This window comes from Erpetoichthys calabaricus, chromosome 1, assembly GCF_900747795.2.
Source record: "Erpetoichthys calabaricus chromosome 1, fErpCal1.3, whole genome shotgun sequence".
Taxonomy (NCBI): Eukaryota; Metazoa; Chordata; class Cladistia; order Polypteriformes; family Polypteridae; genus Erpetoichthys; species Erpetoichthys calabaricus.
This window is the reverse complement of record NC_041394.2, coordinates 58,286,233-58,306,679: the sequence shown is the minus strand read 5'-3', so window position 1 is coordinate 58,306,679 and position 20,447 is coordinate 58,286,233. Positions and strand designations below refer to the sequence as shown.

The 20,447-nt window shown below is 37.8% G+C and overlaps 1 protein-coding gene across 1 annotated transcript in view; it reads right to left on the bottom strand.

Moving 5' to 3' along the window:
* Positions 1–2,312: 2,312 nt before the first annotated feature.
* The window catches only part of apom (apolipoprotein M), a 41,532-nt gene continuing 23,397 nt past the window's right edge, over positions 2,313–20,447 (bottom strand). Inside the window, exons 3-7 of the mRNA XM_028800310.2 lie at positions 15,615–15,688; positions 14,167–14,277; positions 10,748–10,846; positions 4,930–4,963; positions 2,313–2,629 (exon numbers count right to left, since the gene is read on the bottom strand). Of these exons, the coding sequence (XP_028656143.1) occupies positions 4,935–4,963; positions 10,748–10,846; positions 14,167–14,277; positions 15,615–15,688 (313 nt within the window). The 3' untranslated portion in view covers positions 2,313–2,629; positions 4,930–4,934. The remainder of the gene's footprint in view (positions 2,630–4,929; positions 4,964–10,747; positions 10,847–14,166; positions 14,278–15,614; positions 15,689–20,447) is intronic.

Sequence of the window (20,447 nt, the reverse complement as noted above, 5' to 3'; positions counted from 1 at the left end):
ATGCGGACCATGCGAAAGGAGCATGGAAGCTCAACCCTATAGGGGCCCATGGTCACCGCCAGGGGGCGCCCTGGTGCCTGAAAAGCCCTGGCCTTCAGCACTTCTGCCACACCAGGAAGTGCTGGGGGGAAGACCAGGGACACCCAGAGTGCTTCCGGGTGCACAGCCGGCACTTCTGCCACACCAGGGAATGCTGGCAGTAGCTCATTGGGAGGCATCTGGAGCACGTCCGGGTGGATATAAAAGGGGCCGCCTCCCTCCAGTCAATGGCTGGAGTGGAGGCGGACCAAAAGAGCAGAGGCATAGAGAAGAGGCCAGAACTTTCTGGGTGAATAGTACGGGAGTACTGGGTTGTGTGCGTCACTGTATATAGTATGTACAATAATGTGTCTTGGAACCTTCAGTGTCTACCTGTCTGTGTCCGGGTCAACTTCCACACTTCTTAAGACTCATATTATTTTTAAGCTTTGATCAAATAAAATTTTTATTTCCGTCCATATTTTCAAGATCTGCCTTTGCAAATGCTAGGTAAAACAGAAACTTAGGAATATCCTTACAGCTTCAGAAACAAAAGAGTAGAAAACAACCCGAGATGGGATGCCAATCCATGTCGTGGCATACACAAATACAAACACAAGGAAATGAAATTACGACCAGGAAATCTGTATGAACCCGCTGAAAGAAATGTGCAGATATGGTAGTGTATGAATGGCTATTCGGTAGGCCAATGATCTGTAGATAAAAACTGTCCCTGAATCCATTGGCCCAGATGCTTCTTAGTCCTTATACCAGTATGAACGAGAGAGGAAAATGACTATGCAGGATAGCTGAGATCTTTAATAATATGGTTTGCTTTTCTAAGGAAGCATGTGTTATGCATGTCCTAAAAAGAATGGAGTTGTGCACCAAAACTATTCTGTGCCAACATCAACTGTCTTTGTAGTGTGTTGAAGTTCTGGACTAAGCATGTAACATGCAAGGAGGTGATGCAAGGGGTGACGAAGGATCCATCTATACATTTAATGAAGTTGGCAAGCTTAGACGGAGATATATGGGCTTCCCACAGATGTCTAAGAGAGTAAAATTGTCAGTGAGCATTCTTGAAAATAGCAGAGGCATTGTGTGCTCATTTCAGATCATCTGTGATGGTGACTCCAAGAAAGTTAAACTTGTTCGCCCTCTTCATAGCATTCCCTCAAAAGTAGGTGAGAATACGGTCTGCCTCCAGCTTCTTCAAATCTATGACAAGCTTTAGGCTTTTGTTGAAACTAACAGAGATTTCTGTTGCCCTGGTTTCAAGAGGAAAGCTTTTCCCTGTCAGCCATCTCATAATTGTTGGTGATCATGCTTTGATGGTGCTGACAGCAGCAAATGTAATGATGTGGGTGCCTGTGTTGAGGATCTTGTGAAGGAAATGTTACTGCCAGTTCACATATCTTTGGACACTTTTAGGATGTCTAAAATACAGTGTCACATAGCCCACAGTAGCTTTTATCATCCAGGTATGGAATATGTCCTCCTTTGTGGACAGATTATGACAAACTCCAAACTGGAAGTGGTCCAGATTACCTGGAATATTGCTTTCAAATTGTCCAGGCATCAATCTCTCAAAGCATTTCATCACAACAGTACCGAGAGCTGCTAGTCTGTAGTCATTGGCACGGCCCATTTTTGTTTTCATTGCTTTTACATACTGTGACAAACTTAAAAATGTGATATTATGTAAACTGTATAAAACCATTGGGTAGCTATTATGTATAGTGTGTTTTACCTCATGTAACTGAGAATAGGTGTTACTAAATGGAAGGCATGTTGCATAGAGTGGTGGAGGGTCTTTACAATAGCTCTGTGCAGTTTCTCCCAAAAAGGACATCTGACAACTAGCAAACACACTACCATATATTATCATTCTTCATTGCTTTCCATTTAACAAATGCCATTCACCATATCCAGATATATTTTCATCATTTTTTTAACTAACTACTAAATTATGAATAACTTTGCATAAGAAGAGGGCCCATTATTGTATTATAGTTGCTGATGCAAAAATAAATGAATACTGCATCTTAAATGTCCCTGTTCAGTATTATTTAGAAGCTACAGAACAGAGCAAAATGACAGAAGTAAATGCATTATTATTTGTTCAAAATCAAACTGTAAAAGTAAAATTTTTAAAATTTTCAGAAAAAATCGATAAACGTTTCCTTCAACATATACTTAATCTATTTTTACAAATAAACTATTTGATGAAAATATATTTTTACATGAATATGCATGTGAATTGTATAAACACACACAATTTTAGCAAGCTCTTCAGTATCCTTCATTGAGGTTCATGACTTTATTGCAGTTGAACATACTGTATGGGCAGTATTTACTACATTTTTATATATTGTACTTTAAAAAATTCTTCACACATTGCATAGTCAAACATGTTTATGAACCAGTCAACAGATTTATTATAATTCAGTTTGTTTCATGATTGCAGGAAGACTCCTTTTTACTGTCTGCAGTTCTCCTTAGTCTCAACACCGGCCATTGCACCATGCAATAAATAACTAAGCAGACTTCATCGAAAGGAGCTCATAAATATGCATTTTTATTTGACTTGTCAAAGTGGTGAAAAAACCTAGGAAATAAAAGAGAGTGTGTTTATATCAGAACAACTTTAAAAATATGAAACACCTCATTTCACTTTTGCTCAATATGTTTCAGAATCTTATTTAAAAGCACATGACTCATGTAGGTCAGCATGGAGGGGGAAGAATTTAGCATTAAAGCCTCGCACTCCCAGCCTGGGCATTGCCTGAGTGGAAGTTGCTCATTCTAGGTATGTGTGATTTGTGATGTACTGGCACCATGATTATAGTGGGTGGGGTGGCTCCCCCTTGGAATTATGTAAGCACAGTGAAAAGACAGATTGTTTGAGTAATTGCGATGAGTACCAGCCCACTTCAAGCACTGACTACCATGTATAAAACCCACATTGCCCATCATTTTTCCACACCTGCTTAATGAAGAACATGCAAGTAAGAATTTCACTGTACTCTCATTAACATGACAATTGTCCTACTACTTCTACTACTACTACTATAACTAATGTTTTACGGTTACAGGTGGCTGGAGCCTAACCTAGTTGCATCAAGGGGAAGACAAAAGGAAGTTCTGAGCATATAGGTCCAATACAAGCAAGGTACTACCATCAGTGGTAAAAAAGAGCTAGCGGAACTCCTTATTGTATGCAGAAATTATATAAGAGACCAGAATGGGAGGGTTTCCACCTTGGAGGTCCAAAAGTGTACTGCTATACGAGGTGAGAGACAAAAATAACTGGACTGGGCTTGGGGCTTTGCTGGAAAACCGTCTGGAAGTTGAACAAACATGAACCATAACTATATCTCCTCCTACACGCCCTTCAAACTGCCGACCGGCTAGGTATATCCTGTGAATAGCCCAGTCAGTATTTGCACAACAATCGCTACACGAGTTGCCACTATAATGTCGGGTGAAAAAATCAAACAGCAAATCAATATCAAATTTCTTGCAAAATTGAACAAAACAGCCACAGAAACATATGAAATGTTAAAAACAATGTACGGTGATAACAGTTTGTCTCATACATGAGTTTTTGAGTGGCACAAACGTTTCAAGGAAGGACAAGAAAATGTGGAAGATGTTTAATGCCCAGGTTGCCCACACTCGTCTCGGACAGATGAAAACATCAAAACTGTGAATCAGATTGTTCGAAATGATCATACTGCTTTTTCCGTAAAGTAGGTTTTCACTGCCAAAAACATTCCTGTCCTCAACCATCCTCCCTATTTGCTCGATTTTGCTCCTTGTGATTTTTATTTGTTCCCGAAAATCAAAAGTAACCTGGAAGGAACACATTTTTCTTCAATGGATGAAGTGAAGACAGAAACGTCAAGCCTGTTGAAGAGCCTCAAGCCTGAAGACTTCCAGTACTGTTTCAATCATTGGAAGATACGTATGGAGCGGTGTGGAGATCGGGAGGGGGAGTATATAGAAGGTGACAATGTTTAGAATGCTGTAATTCATCAATAAATATATATTTTTTTACCAATCCGGTTATTTTTGTGTCTCACCTTGTACATAGACTATACTGAGTGGCAGGTGGTGTGTTTCCCTCTTGGAAGTACGAAAACTCAGTGAAAGGACAGATTGGCTACAGTGTGTAGCCGCCCACTTTCAAGCACAGACTAACATGCATTAAACCCACATTGTTCTACACTAGACCCATTAAGGGATGTGAAATAACTTTTAACTTTTGGAATGTGAGATGAAAACCAATATACAAGGAATAACTGATCAGACAAAAAAAAGACACAATCCCATCCACTTCAACACTAATTTAGAATGGCCAATTATCCAGGAATGGATTTTATCATTATCCTAAAATGGAATAAAAACATAGAAATTAAAAAGTGGAGAATATCCCAAACTAGAAGATAACAATCACAGTGGGATTATAATACCAAATTCTCTTGATTACAGCTGTCAGTTTTGAGAGACGACTACAAACACTAACTATGTTAGAGATGGTTAAGTTGTTCTTAAAACCTGATGACACATCTCAGTTTCCCAGGTTTGTTTTTCATCTACAAGATCTGATTTGCAATCCAAGTATTCTCTTGTTGTGTGTATACTATTTGTACTATTGAAATCTCCAATGTTTCTACAAAACACTGGTGTACAGTTAGTAAAGCCATAGTAAAACCACATCCTTCCATTCATGAACACCAAGCAACAGCAGCTTCATATCAAGAAAAAAGTTATAAATTATTTTTAAACTTTACATTCTGGAGCATTGGCCATTTATTAAATATTTTTCATTTATATAATGTTCAGCAATCTTAGCTTTCAACATGTAAAAGGGTAAGTGCTAACAATTTATAAGGTGTGCCTTACCTTTACTAATCGAGTTCTTTAATAATACAATATTCTGAAAGAAAAAAGAAACAGAACTGTTAAAGTTTCTGAGAAAATTGTAACTTTCCTGTGTATTTTTGCTATCAAGCATTGGTATAATATACATGTGATGAGGATACAATGAAAGGATAAAGTAAGCACATCCATTCCTGCTCAGCAAAACCCAAAAAAACTCAGCATAAAAGAAAATGTGAAACAAAAAAGACAAACACCATTGACACCCTGCACACACTTTCACATCCACCTCTTCATCAGAACCTTTAATTGCTTTAAATAATTAAATGTGTTCGTTTATATGAAGCTTCCAGCAACAAAACAAGCCAGCTTTCTAGGTGTGCTGTTTTTTTAATGTTATAAAGTCAATGAGGAGTATTTAAGGTAATTTAAGGTAATTAACTCTAGTACCTCTAGCAACAAAAGGATATGATCAAAGTAGAGCACATGATATTATTTATATGGACTTTAAGAAAACATTTGATAAGGTGCCACATGAGAGGTTGGGCATCAAATTAAAAGAAGTGGGAGTTCAGGGTGATGTTTTTAGATGGGTGCAGAATTGGCTCAAACAGCAAGCAGAGGGTGATGGTGCGAGGAACCTCATCTGAATTGGCCGATGTTAAGAGCGGAGTTCCACAGGGGTCGGTGCTAGGGCCACTGCTATTTTTAATATATGTAAATGATTTAGATAGGAATATAAGTACCAAGCTGGTTAAGTTTACAGTTGATACCAAGCCAGGTAGACTGGAAGATAATTTGGAATCTGTTGAGTGACTTGGACAGCATGCAGGCTTGGGCAGATTTGTGGCAGATGATATTTAATGTCAGAAAATGTAAAGTATTACGTGCAAGGAAGTAAAAATGTTTGGTTTGAATACACAATGGGAGGTCTGAAAATCAAAAGTACACCTTATGAGGAGGATTTAGGAGTCGTAGTGGACTCTACGCTATCAACTTCCAGAGAGTGTTCAGAAGCCATTAAGAAGGAACGCAAGGTAAGAAAATTGGTCTTGTCTATCTATTCTGTTGTCCAGTGTTATACATCAGTAACAGCAGCGTGGTATCAATTTTCTTGCTCTTGTTTTGGCCACATAAACGGCGTTCATAGCTGTAATGCGAATGATTGATAACTTCATGTGGTGGGGGTTGGATTAGTGAAACATCAGGAAACCAAAGTCCTGACTTGACTAGACTAGACTTATTAAACTTGACCAATGCAGTAGCGACCACCACTGCATTTACCGAGCTCAAAGAGTGGTCAGTTCAACAAGCTAACCCAAGAGTAGCGGCGAAAACCGGTGGCTCTATTCAAAGTGGAAAAAGGCCAACATTAGGGAAAGGGATCGGATGTATATTATTATATCAGGCCAAATGAATAATCCATGTCTACTTGTAAAACACTGAGGTCCATTTGTTTGCCTCCTCAGAGCAATCTGATTGGCCAGTTCAGCTTTGGTGATGCGACAAAAGGGGAAATGCAAGTGTGTGATGCAGGAGGAGGTGTAAAGGTGCACACTTTAGAGAGTCATCTTCACAGACAAAAAGTATAAAAGCAGATTGGACAGGAGAAAGGAGCTTAGAAAATAATGACGCAGTCACAGAAGCAGGCTTTACTGGAACAAGCTTGGGAAAGGGAACGTCAGTCGGAAAACAGAGGAAAGGTCCTCAAAGTACAGGTAATTCAAAAGATAGCAAATATGTTTAAATAGAGGTCCACATAGATCACTTAGATTTCAACCTGTCTTAAATGGGTAGCAGAGATAGTCTGTTTGTAAAGTTTCAGTATTTAAACGGCTTTGCGTGAAAATAATTTATTCATTCAGAAGAAAAGGGAGCAGATTTTGGTACACAGGGTTGATAACTCCTTACTTGTGCAAACTGACTAAAGACCTCCTGGCTTTGCTCAGAATAAACTTTTTTTCATATTTCTAAAGATTGGATTTTTCCTTTTACTGTATTTGGTGGATAAAAATGTTACATTGACCACCCGTCATTTACTGGAAGCACAGTAATTGCTGCTTTCTTTTTGTCATTAAAGATAAAAGTGAATTGAACTACAAAGTACAAGGAAGCAGCTGTGTCTTAATTGCCTGAAGTAAGAAGGATGATTTAATGGCAAAGAGTGGAAATCCCTAGACGACAGCATTGAGTCAGTTGTGATTTAATTTATTAAAAATTTAAAATCACTTGGAAATAATGACATCATAAAAATTCATAGTCTCTTAGTATACAGAACCTGCTTGTAAATGTGTGGCATGAAGAAACTGGAAACATTCATGAAGTAATAAAATAATTTCACTTATTTTAGCCGGGGAACATATTTTCTAACCTTTTAATCCAATTCATAGTTGCAAGGATGGAGATGTGAGCAGATGAAATGAACATTTAAATGGATTTAATGGCTTTATGGGTAGCATTGTTGAGCAGTGCAGCTCAAACCCATGCTTGGTCATCTTCCATCCATATACAGTGGTGTGAAAAACTATTTGCCCCCTTCCTGATTTCTTATTCTTTTGCATGTTTGTCACACAAAATGTTTCTGATCATCAAACACATTTAACCATTAGTCAAATATAACACAAGTAAACACAAAATGCAGTTTTTAAATGATGGTTTTTATTATTTAGGGAGAAAAAAAAATCCAAACCTACATGGCCCTGTGTGAAAAAGTAATTGCCCCCCTGAACCTAATAACTGGTTGGGCCACCCTTAGCAGCAATAACTGCAATCAAGCGTTTGCGATAACTTGCAATGAGTCATTTACAGCGCTCTGGAGGAATTTTGGCCCACTCATCTTTGCAAAATTGTTGTAATTCAGCTTTATTTGAGGGTTTTCTAGCATGAACCGCCTTTTTAAGGTCATGCCATAGCATCTCAATTGGATTCAGGTCAGGACTTTGACTAGGCCACTCCAAAGTCTTCATTTTGTTTTTCTTCAGCCATTCAGAGGTGGATTTGCTGGTGTGTTTTGGGTCATTGTCCTGTTGCAGCACCCAAGATTGCTTCAGCTTGAGTTGACGAACAGATGGCCGGACATTCTCCTTCAGGATTTTTTGGTAGACAGTAGAATTCATGGTTCCATCTATCACAGCAAGCCTTCCAGATCCTGAAGCAGCAAAACAACCCCAGACCATCACACTACCACCACCATATTTTACTGTTGGTATGATGTTCTTTTTCTGAAATGCTGTGTTCCTTTTACGCCAGATGTAACGGGACATTTGCCTTCCAAAAAGTTCAACTTTTGTCTCATCAGTCCACAAGGTATTTTCCCAAAAGTCTTGGCAATCATTGAGATGTTTCTTAGCAAAATTGAGACGAGCCCTAATGTTCTTTTTGCTTAACAGTGGTTTGCGTCTTGGAAATCTGCCATGCAGGCTGTTTTTGCCCAGTCTCTTTCTTATGGTGGAGTCGTGAACACTGACCTTAATTGAGGCAAGTGAGGCCTGCAGTTCTTTAGACGTTGTCCTGGGGTCTTTTGTGACCTCTCGGATGAGTCGTCTCTGCGCTCTTGGGGTAATTTTGGTCGGCCGGCCACTCCTGGGAAGGTTCACCACTGTTCCATGTTTTTGCCATTTGTGGATAATGGCTCTCACTGTGGTTCGCTGGAGTCCCAAAGCTTTAGAAATGGCTTTATAACCTTTACCAGACTGATAGATCTCAATTACTTCTGTTCTCATTTGTTCCTGAATTTCTTTGGATCTTGGCATGATGTCTAGCTTTTGAGGTGCTTTTGGTCTACTTCTCTGTGTCAGGCAGCTCCTATTTAAGTGATTTCTTGATTGAAACAGGTGTGGCAGTAATCAGGCCTGGGGGTGGCTACGGAAATTGAACTCAGGCGTGACACACCACAGTTAGGTTATTTTTTAACAAGGGGGCAATTACTTTTTCACACAGGGCCATGTAGGTTTGGATTTTTTTTCTCCCTAAATAATAAAAACCATCATTTAAAAACTGCATTTTCTGTTTACTTGTGTTATATTTGACTAATGGTTAAATGTGTTTGATGATCAGAAACATTTTGTGTGACAAACATGCAAAAGAATAAGAAATCAGGAAGGGGGCAAATAGTTTTTCACACCACTGTAGTGTTTGATTAATTTCCATGTCTTATTGTGGATTTCCCTCCAGGTACCCTGAATTACATCCTACATCCTCAAAGATGTACTTGTTAGATGATCACGCATTTCCAATTTCATGCTTTGTGACTGTGGATTTATGTGTGTGACTGGGCCCTGCTGTAGCCTGTCACTCACTATAGAGCAGTTTCCTGTCTTGAATATGATGTTATAAGGGTGGGCTCTGGCCCCCCATGACCCAGAAACGGATTACCATAGGTGTATTTGAGTATGTTATATTACTTTTTTTATGCTTAAGATTCAATATTGTAACGGTGCTGGACAAGTTACATCAGCCAGGGACAAGTCACCAAAAGAATGAGCTGGCATTACGTCATCAATAGCAGGAGCACCTATAAAAATGGTCATTCTGCACAGTCGCACATGATTTTTCCAACTAGTGAGGCAAGAGGCAAGCAGTCTTTTTAAGGATAGTGAGCCACAGCAAAGAGCCATGTAAAGAGCAGAAAATCCACCCATTGTGGTCCTTGCTGCTGACACTATATTGGTTTTAGAAGTGGGATATGGAGATGACCTACAATCTGATTTAGCATAGCACCAAGTGCTTTGGAGACCTAAAATGAACCTGTTTGGCTCTTTGGAGTAGGTGCTGGAGAGTCTTAAGGCTCAAGGCTTAGAAATGGAGACAGCTGAGAAACTGACATGTCTGCAGCTCCACCACCGCTTCTCTATCTGCTGAGGTCCATTAGCCCAGGTGCCTTGAACACTGGTAGAGCTTCAGGCTTATGAAGCTTGGGAAAAGTGCCACAGGTCGAGTTGTCACTGACCCCAAGTGAGCTGTGAGAAGCAGGGCTGGTGGTAAAAATGTGCAAGCAAAGGAGAAGGCAGACGATAGAGGCATTGTGAAGTGTCTCAAAGCTAAGATCCAGACCTGGAACGTGGTTTGCAGCACCAGTTCAGTAAAAGCACCTCTGTTGAACTGCATGACAGCACAGCACTTAGCATCCCAGTTATGCCACCTGCCAGTGCAGCATGTAATATCCCTACTGCGCCACCTGACAGCACAGCACTCCCAAACACTGCTGATGCATCCTTGTCACCAGCTACATGTCCGAAGCAGGAGAAAAGACCACCCAGCCATTTTGATGAGTTTGTGCACTGTTTCAGTGAGTTGGAAATGGCCAGTGTGGAGACAACAGCTTTGAAGGGAGGGCTATGGACAAGTTACATCAGCCAGAGATGAGTCACCAAAAGAATGAGCTGGAATTATATTATCAATAGCAGGAGCACCTTTAAAAATTGCAACTGCACAAATCACATGTGCTTTTTTCAGCTAGTGTGGCAAAAGGCATGCAGTCCTTTTAAGGAAAATGAGCCACCTCAAAGAGCCATGTAAAGATCAGAGAATTGATCTATTGCCTGAGAATCAATTCTATGTTCATCACAGAGAGGTATTTTCCAAGTCCTCTGGGTTCCAGTCAAACATTAGGAGATAAGACAGGAGATAAGAAAATATGAAATCATTTACTCCAGTTTCAGATGGCTTAGAATCTCCTTTTTCCTTCATCCCAAAATGGGATCAAACATGAATGAGTGCAAGCAAATGTATGTGAATTCATTAAAACCTTCCCAGCTTTTACAGGCAACAAATTATATACTGAAAATCAATTCATATTTATACATTCAAAGTTAAGGAACAATGTCATAGTTTAAGGCTTTACCTTCTTCTTGTGGCATTAAGAGGAACACCTTTAATCCCATGCAAGATGCTTTTTCTTGGAAATCCTGAACATGATCAGATGTTAAATTTCTGGAGCGGGCTTTAAAGGAAAACATTATTATTTTATTAGTTCTTCTGAATTTCATTTGTATTATGCTTCTGCTTAACAAAATGAAACTGATCATTAAAAAATGCATTTCTAGGATATTTTGTTCATTGACCATTCTGGCCATTGTCTCTTTAGATTTTTCTCGGTTCAAGTTTTTTTTTGTTTTACAGTTTGGTACAACAGTTTGCACCCACTTCCTAAAGATGTGGCAGTATTGTGATTGGTGACACAGTGTGATGGCGTGTGACAGGTCCCCACAGTCAACTGGTGCTACGTTCTGGCTTTGCTCCTGCCTTGCACTTTTTGCTGCTGGGATAAGTTATTTCTTCTTATAACCTTCTATAGCCATAAGAAGATTCAAAAATAGATGGATGAATTATGTTGGTTAAATATGCTAATTGAAAAACTGAAATGTAATGAAATTTCAAGATTTACTGCTGAAATAAGAATAGACAAATGAGAATAAGAAAGAAACAAAATATTATAACAACAATAAACACAAGAAAACAATGATGACTGTAAAAATTAACAACAGCTGGTTCTTGTGTGACCACTTCTTATGGCCACACCGATTTCACTCCTTTGGCAAACTGAGCCAAGGATCCTCTGAATATGCATAAGCGGGCTGTTATCTTATTCCTGCAGTAGGGACTGAGGAATTTGCTGGACATTGGGTATTGGCTGAGGGTAATGTTCCTTGATGTTGTGACTCTGGGTATCCCAAAAGTATTCTATAGGATTAAGGTTAGGAGAAGACAAAGGCTGATCAGCACCCACACAAGAAGCATTCCTCAGGACATTTGTGATCACAGCAGCTGTTTGTGGACTGGCATTGTACTTCTGTAGGGTCAGACATGTAGGAAGTCTGATTAGAGGACATTTGAGAGGACACCTTACTCTAAGGCCAGGTGTATAGAGTCAGTCCCTAACTGTCCTGTTATCGATGTAAGCATTATGTCTGCTGGCAGTTTCAGCAGTTGTATGGGTGGCAGATCTGGAATGATCTCTGAGATGAACCAATTAAATGGGTCAGACATGCTCGGGAGCGGTCAATCGAGAGTATTGCTTTATCTGTACCTTATTGGGTAAAAATGACCTAAAGAGCTTTTGTGTGCTTGGCAATTTGCACAAGCCACACTGCTATTCAGACAGATAAAACAACTTTTTGCAAACGTACACAAGCTTTAACAACAGATTGCTCATTACAGAAAATACTGTGTTGCTTTTCCCTATCAGTATGAAGAAAATTCATTAACAATGGGCAACATTTCATTAGATATCAGGGAAACCTAAGGCTGACAATTTGGATTCAGCTTGTGACTTTCTTCCACCTATTAAGTATTTAGAATTTGGTTTGTTAACTGAAGCTATATAAAATATAAAACCAGGTAGATTGAAATCTGTTGAAAGAAAGAAAGAAAGAAAGAAAGAAAGAAAGAAAGAAAGAAAGAAAGAAAGAAAGAAAGAAAGAAAGAAAGAAAGATTAATATTAAATATAATATTAAAATGGTAAAACACTAAATATGTAAAAATAAATTTATATTATATGATTGGGCTGGGTTTTCTGAGGGCCATGTGGCTGGATAACTACTGAGCACTACGCTTTCTGAAGGAGCAGTGCATTATGCAAATGACACAACCACAAGCACGAGAGACAGGTTTAAAATGGAAAGTGCTGGAATGGAGAAGCCCTTCCTTTGTGGTGATGATGGAGAAATATTCCCAGTCCAATGACAGCCGAAAACCCGCCTAATGGTGTAGTGGAGTAGCCCATTGAACAATGCTGTTGATGTTTGGTTTCGGACCCCTTAGAGTTCTTCTGCAGTGGACGTCTTTGTTCCCCTTTGAGTTTTGCTGCTGCTGATGCCGGGGTTCCCCCTTGGAGTTTTTCTGCTATTGATGTTTTAGTCCCCCTTGAAGTTTCCTGCTGTTGACTGTTTGCAACCCCCTTGGAAACTTTGCCATTTAGGTGGCAGCATGTAACCTTTGAAAACAGCATAAAAAATAGCACACCACCAAATCAAAATTTTGTCCCTGCACAACACTTTCAATAATAGCCCGATTTGTGGTGAAAACCGCACATCTGGAAACCCTGACGTGGTCCATCAGAGGCACGCTTACATACAAAAGGGATAAGCATGGAGGGTATATGTGAGCAAAGGGGAGTGAGGGTCATAACAACTGAGGCAGAAGAAGAGCCATGCAGAGAAGTTAAGGGCCAAGAGCGATTAAAGGCTTAAGGCCTCTCCCATGACCACAACAGTGGAAGTGCAGTTGTAACACAAGAATAAAGCTTTTATTTCAGCTTCTTGAACGTGTACCACTGTTGTTCCTCCCTGCCTGGTTGTGGGCTATACAATATTTTAATGTTCATGTAAAAATAGTAAAATATAAACAACAAATACATGCTTAGAATGACAAAAATAACGTACACACACATTATTTTATCTGAGGCTATTGAGGAACATATTAAATTATAGCAAAAGAAATATGAAATTAATTTAGGTAATTCAGATTGTCTAAAAGTATAGTTTGTTATAGACCACGAGTGCTCAAGTCCAATCCTGGAGGTCCATGGTGGATACAAGTTCCAAAACAATAGCTTAATTAGAAGCAAATATTTGCTGACTATGGCTTTTCTCTGTTTTCATTCTGGCATGCCCAGTTATTCTTTTTATCATAGATTTTTCCTTTCTGAGGATATCTTCCATATGATTTGTGTCATAGAGCTGACACGTAATTCTCAGTCCTTCATTGTTTTCTCTTCAGTTTCTTCCTACGTGTTTCAGATACTTCATGAGAAACACACATTGGTATAAATGTGACCAATGTGGATGCTCAGCTGCTGGTTTCTTTGTAACAGGCAGCAGATTTAAAAACAAGAGGTAATTGAAAACAGTAAATCCACATAAAAGAACTTATTAAATGTTTGGAATTTTAATAAGCAAGTTAGCTACAACAAAAAACAAAAATTGCATCTTAACTTTCCCTTGGGGACTATCTATCTATCTATCTATCTATCTATCTATCTATCTATCTATCTATCTATCTATCTATCTATCTATCTATCTATCTATCTATCTATCTATCTATCTATCTATCTATCTATCTATCAGCAACAATAGTTGGCTTCTAATTAAGAAATCAACATGGAACAAAAGTTTGCACCTACTGTAGCCCTTCAAGACTGAACTTGAGGACTCCTTGTATACTCAACAATGTTTAGTTGTTAGAATTCCTTAGATCCTCAATGAAACAAGAAAATAAAATATAATATTAGTATTGTAAAACTAAATTGATGATTATTTTACCATAGAGCATAATTCTGTTAAATGGATGATCTCCCGTTTCTTCGATTTCCTGTAAAATGATACTGTTCTTAGTATCCGACTGATAAAGGAATGTCTTCCTCTCAGGACGTCCTGTTATATTTACAAGGAAAATTTTCATTTAGTGGTGATGCTGTTAACTTAATATATACAACTAAGCAATGCAAATTTCTAATTTATTGACAAAAAGTCTTTTTAAATTAAGGGAAAAACAATAACAAATAACTTTCATAGCTGAATAGTATGATATTTAATAATATAAATTGTTAAGTGAATTCTCCCTTCAGAACACAAATGGTACATTTGCACTATAAATTTTAATTTGAATCAAAGTGAAGCATCTCTTGTAAACGGCATTACGATGGAAACGCAAGTAATTTCAATGTAAGATAAACTGAGTCTAATTAAGTTTGAAAAGCGTTTGAAAGTCAACTGATGCAAATTTAAAATAGACTTTTTTTTAATTACACTCTCAAATCCTTATCAGTCATAGCGTTTTATTCCAACATTTAGCAGTTTACATATAAAATGTTTTAGTTTGTTTCCTGTGAGTCTGTTACAAATCAGAAACTCAAAGGCAATGCCAAAAAAGATAACAGAACTTTAAAAAAACATAAAGAGTTAAATTAACTCCTCTGGATGATGACTTGTTGTGGCATTTCAGAGACAGAACAGAACCTCAGGTCAAATAGTTGAGGTGGGGAAACATGTGGCAGGGACGTCTAAAAGCATCACACATTCATTATAAAGGACATATTAGTACATGTCTTTAGTTAAATCATTTGGTTATCCTTGTTATACTCTTCAACGTTATATTATATTTTAGTTGGGACAGGGTAAATTTTCTTGTTTATTTTTTTTTTTATTTTATCCATTCCATTTGACAGCTCCACTTAAGTGTTTCAGTAAGTGTGCAGTAGTCAGCACACTGAATAGTCTAATCTGCAAAAGGTAGTTAGGGATGGAGTTTTAGAGGTAAAAGCGACACTGTAAGCAGAGGCGTAATTTGAATGTGATGAGCTTTAGTGCAAAAAAGAAAATGTGAAATTAAATCAAATCAAAATTAAATAATGGCCACCATCAGTAAAATACATCAAGCATATAAGCTACATAAAAGTTCAGAAGTCATAATAAACGTTTATGGAATTGTGGGAATGACAACACTATTAATCTGTTTTAATGTCAGATAGGCAAGCCTGCCAGTAGTAAAGCCTTGCGAAACAACAATCATACTCTTACCATGGGCCTTTCAACTCAAAGAGCTCTGGTGCAACTGGCCCACCCACGCTGCCTAAAGTTACAGCAATGACTGTAACAGTAACTTCAGTATGTTAATTATTAGCTGTGTAATACATAATTTTGTAACTGAGTCATTCTAAAATAATGCAATGAGCTTTAGATAAAAATTGATGTTCATTTTCTTCTCCTACCTTGCAGGTCCAAGCCATCTTGGTGCCTGTGTATGAAGTAAATCCACTTTTTATCTATGCATCCATGTCCACTCCTGAAAATAATCATAAACAATAACCACAATAATGAAGTTGATGATGTACAGCACTTACTGAACTGTGAGGTTTATTTTTTTTTTTTTATTATTTTGGCATTGCTGAATTGAAACTATATGAAAAACTGAAAGCTGTTAATGTTACTGCAGAATTCTTATACAGCATCTTACAGGTATGGTATATTAGATAGTCCAAATTATTTTATCCCCCATATCTTCTGTTTTATATCTGTGTTTAACAAGTTCACATATTGTTCATCCAGTAAAACAGACCCAGTTTCGTGATAGTCTTCAAACTAATGTTTGCTGTGCTCTCAGAGTGTACCAATGAGCTGAAGGGCCTCGATAGTTTGCTTTAGACTACCATGTGATTTGCCTTGCACAGAGCACATTTCTTCCTACGTTTCAATTCTCCACACATGCTGTATGTGTTTCCTTGAACTTTTAAGTCTCCATGCTAAGCTTCCCATTTAGAATAAAATTGGGAATATGGATGCAAATAAATACAAACAGCTTTACCATTAAACAATGTGCTTTTCATATAATTCTATTTAATTTAAAATTAAAGTATAACAATTAATAGATTATAATATAATCTTATCAATTAATTTTCACACTTATTATCTACAATAACAACTAGTTATGAAAGGTGCCTAATAGTAGAAGATTAAAATTTTTATTTAGGTAACCAGTGTGACCTCAGAGTATGAGATTTATAAACTTACTGCATTCATTATTATTATTAAATAAATTAAATTAAATTAAATATTATAATTATTATTATTAGATCTCAGTATGTGTGTCTCGGGAACTGCAGGTCTGACATTGTGGTCAGCAACACAGGAGCGCCTTTCTGTACTTTCTCCGGTCCTGTTCAGCCTATATACATCGGACTTCCAATACAACTCGGAGTCCTGCCATGTGCAAAAGTTCGCTGATGACACTGCTATCGTGGGCTGCATCAGGAATGGGCTGGAGGATGAGTATAGGGACCTAATCAATGACTTTGTTAAATGGTGCGACTCAAACCACCTACACCTGAACACCAGCAAAACCAAGGAGCTGGTGGTGGATTTTAGGAGGACCAGGACCCTCATGGATGCCGTGATCATCAGAGGTGACTGTGTGCAGAGGGTGCAGACCTATAAATACCTGGGAGTGCAGCTGGATGATAAATTGGACTGGACTGCCAATACTGATTCTCTGTGCAAGAGAGGACAGAGCCGACTATACTTCCTTAGAAGGCTGGCGTCCTTCAGCATCTACAATAAGATGCTGCAAATGTTCTATCAAATGGTTGTGGTGAGCGCCCTCTTCTACACAGTGGTGTGCTGGGGAGGCAGCATTAAGAAGGACACCTCACGCCTGGACAAAATGGTGAGGAAAGCAGGCTCTATTGTAGGCATGGAGCTGGACAGTCTGACATCCGTGGCAGAGTGATGGGCACTCAGCAGGCTCCTATCAATCATGGAAAATCCACTGCATCCACTAAACTGTGTCATCTACAGACAGAGGAGCAGCTTCAGTGACAGACTGCTGTCACAGTCCTGCTCCACTAACAGACTGAGAAGATCGTTCCTCCCCCAGACTATGCGACTCTTCAATTCCATTCGGGGGGGTAAACGTTAACATTATTCAAAGTTATTGTCTATTTTTACCTACATTTTTATTACTCTTTAATTTAATATTGTTCTATTTTAGATTTAAAAAACAAGAGGTAATTGAAAACAGTAAATCCAGCTAAAAGAACTTATTAAATGTTTGGAATTTTAATAAGCAAGTTAGCTACAACAAAAACAAAAATGATACTTGAACAATAATTGCATCTTAACTTTCCATTGGGGACTATCTATCTATCTATCTATCTATCTATCTATCTATCTATCTATCTATCTATCTATCTATCTATCTATCTATCTATCTATCTATCTATCTATCTATCTATCTATCTATCTATCTATCTATCTATCTTCATTTGATCTCATTCAGCGTGTCATGCAGCCAACATACAACGGAGGACATGCAGTATACTAGACAGAGTTGTTTCAAAAGGATTTAAAATTAATGTGACACAGATCCTGGACATTGGCATGCCTGACCATTTCTGAATGTTATTTGAAGTAGAAATACCTGAGAATATAACTAAAGAGCAGCACCTTGATAAAAGATGTCATTTTGATGCCGCAGTTGCTTCCAGGTTTTCCATTACTTTGAGTATTGCGCCTGAGTTTAGTTTAGTTTAGTTTAGTTTAGTTTAGTTTAGTTTAGTTTAGTTTAGTAATATATCCAGCAATGTAAATAGTAAGGTGGAATATTTTAATGCTAAGCTTAGGGCTGCCACCAACACAGACTACATTTGTTTAATGTGTGTAATGACATCCTTTACATGTTCTACAATTCTGTAATGGCCATTACAATTTTCTATGCTGTGGTGTGCTTAAGAAAAATAAGGTTAAGTTCTCTGTGTTTGATAACTGTAAACCTATCTATAACCTGCATTTTTAAGTTAAATTCTACAAAAATGATGTTTTTCTTCAGTAAAATCTAGAACTAGATTCTCAGAAAGTTTCAGTCAGATTTTAGATAAAATCATATTAAAGAAACTGGGTTGGTTACGGTAGGTAATGAAGTGCAGGCTAATGCTGACGTAAACACCATCTTTTTCTGTTCTGTTAGGTTTGAGCACAACATTTGAAACCATAGACCATAGCATTCGTTGATCGCCATAGTCAATGGATCTTATATAAAGGCAGAAAATTTGTTGTAACTTGTGGTGTGATTTTATGCCTGAAATTCATGATATTGTATATGGTGTTCCAAAAGGATCCGTTCTAGGCCCGCTGTAATTGTCAGTTTTCTTCGTACTCCCATTAGGCCAGATTATATGAAAATGCAGGGTGAATTACAACAGCTAAGTAGATTTCAAGCAGCCTTACTTAACTATGACCCCCCGATTATAACAGTTGTCATGTGTATGTGTAGTGTCAGTAATGAGTTTCAAACACAAGACAAGTTACAAGAGTGGATTTATGGAATTTTCTCTGAGAACTAGATATCCTGGAGTCAGTGGTGGAAACATTACTAGAAGAAAAGGAAAGTTTAAAATCTAGTCGATAATGGCACTGAAACTATTGTCTGGCTATACTCTTCAGGTTCTGGTTCACTGAACTGCATACCAGGAAAAATAAACAGCTACTGAAATAAGATGAGTCAGGAAAAAAAAAATTTTAAAAAATCCATTCGAATGAGTTACTAATTTTGTTCAAATGGATTTTTTTTGCCTGACACCTACAGGGCTCTGTTAAACAGCGATAGTAAATGAGGGGAAAAAAACCAGCTTTAGAGAGTAGGTTTTGATAGACTTTTACATTTGAGGAAAAACTATGTAACCTACAGGAAGCCATCAGATGAACACAGGATCCTTTCTGCAGAACGCAAGAGAAAATTGAATACTGTAGATTGAAGATTGCTTTTCCTTCTAAGGGTGAATTTAGGAGAGGGCCCGATGGCCCTGTGTGAAAAGATGGTGGGTGATAATTTCCTTGAGGTTTGGTATGGAGAAACCCTTAATACTTTTATGGGCATTTTAAAAAATTGTTTAGTTACTGTAAATTCGTTAATTTTATTGTTTTTGTACTAGTGTCTTGTTGTGTAAGGCACGTGGGTGGGGTGCACTGCAGTGCTAGATTTTATAAATGGTTGATTATATTTGTGTGTGTTTTCAGTATTTATACTAACAACTTTCATTCCGTTCTTACATTTGCTTCTGTCGGTGTGCTATGTACTTGTTGTGGCTAGTATAAAGAAGTGTTCGTCACTCACTCTCCAACTCTGACATGCATTCCTTTATTCATTTTTTCTTTTTTTCTGACATTCTGAGGATTGGTAGCATTTGTTAAAATTGTACCATGTCTGGGACAGAAATGTGTCTTGAGAAGTGGTACACGATGACCCTGAGGGAAAACCAACCCCGATTCAGTGTCTTACTAGCATTACAGAAGGAATGAGCAGTAATTTCATGAAACTAAAAAAAGGAAAAAACAGAAATTTTAGTTGTTGGCAGAAAAGAAAAAAATGAGGATTTTAGGAAAAAATAACTTGACCACATGGCTTTGCAAAGTAAGCACAAGTAAATAATTTATTCAGTGTCTTGGACACAGATCTAAACTTCAAGTCACATGTTCACCTTTGCCCTGATCTATGCCTCACCACAATTTAATTGTGGAATTCTACACAGAGATCCCTCAACTTCACTGCTTGGTTTTTGCCCTGACATGCATTGTGAATACACAGGCGAGTGACTGCCTTTCTACTCTATAGGCAATCAATTGAATTTTCTAGATGAATTCCAATCAAATTCTAGACAAATGTCAAAGATAAATAAAGTAAACAGGACGCACCTGAGCATAACTAGATGCCACAGAAAAGGGTCTAAATATTTCATTGCACAAGATATTTCAGTTTTTGATTTTTATTAAATTTACAAACATTTCTGAAAACATGTTTTCACTTTGCCACTATGGGTTATTGAGAGGAAACTGATGGGCAAAAATGGTAAATTTATCCATTTAAAATTAAATCTACAGCACAATAAAGTGAGCAGAAAGTGAAGGGGTATTAATAGTTCCTGATTCCACTATACATAAGTAAACATCCACCAATCCATCCATTCAACAACATATTTATTTTCTAACCAACTTACCAGTTAAGTATTTATAAACCGAATTATATGAAATGGGGACCAAAAATGGTCTCTTTA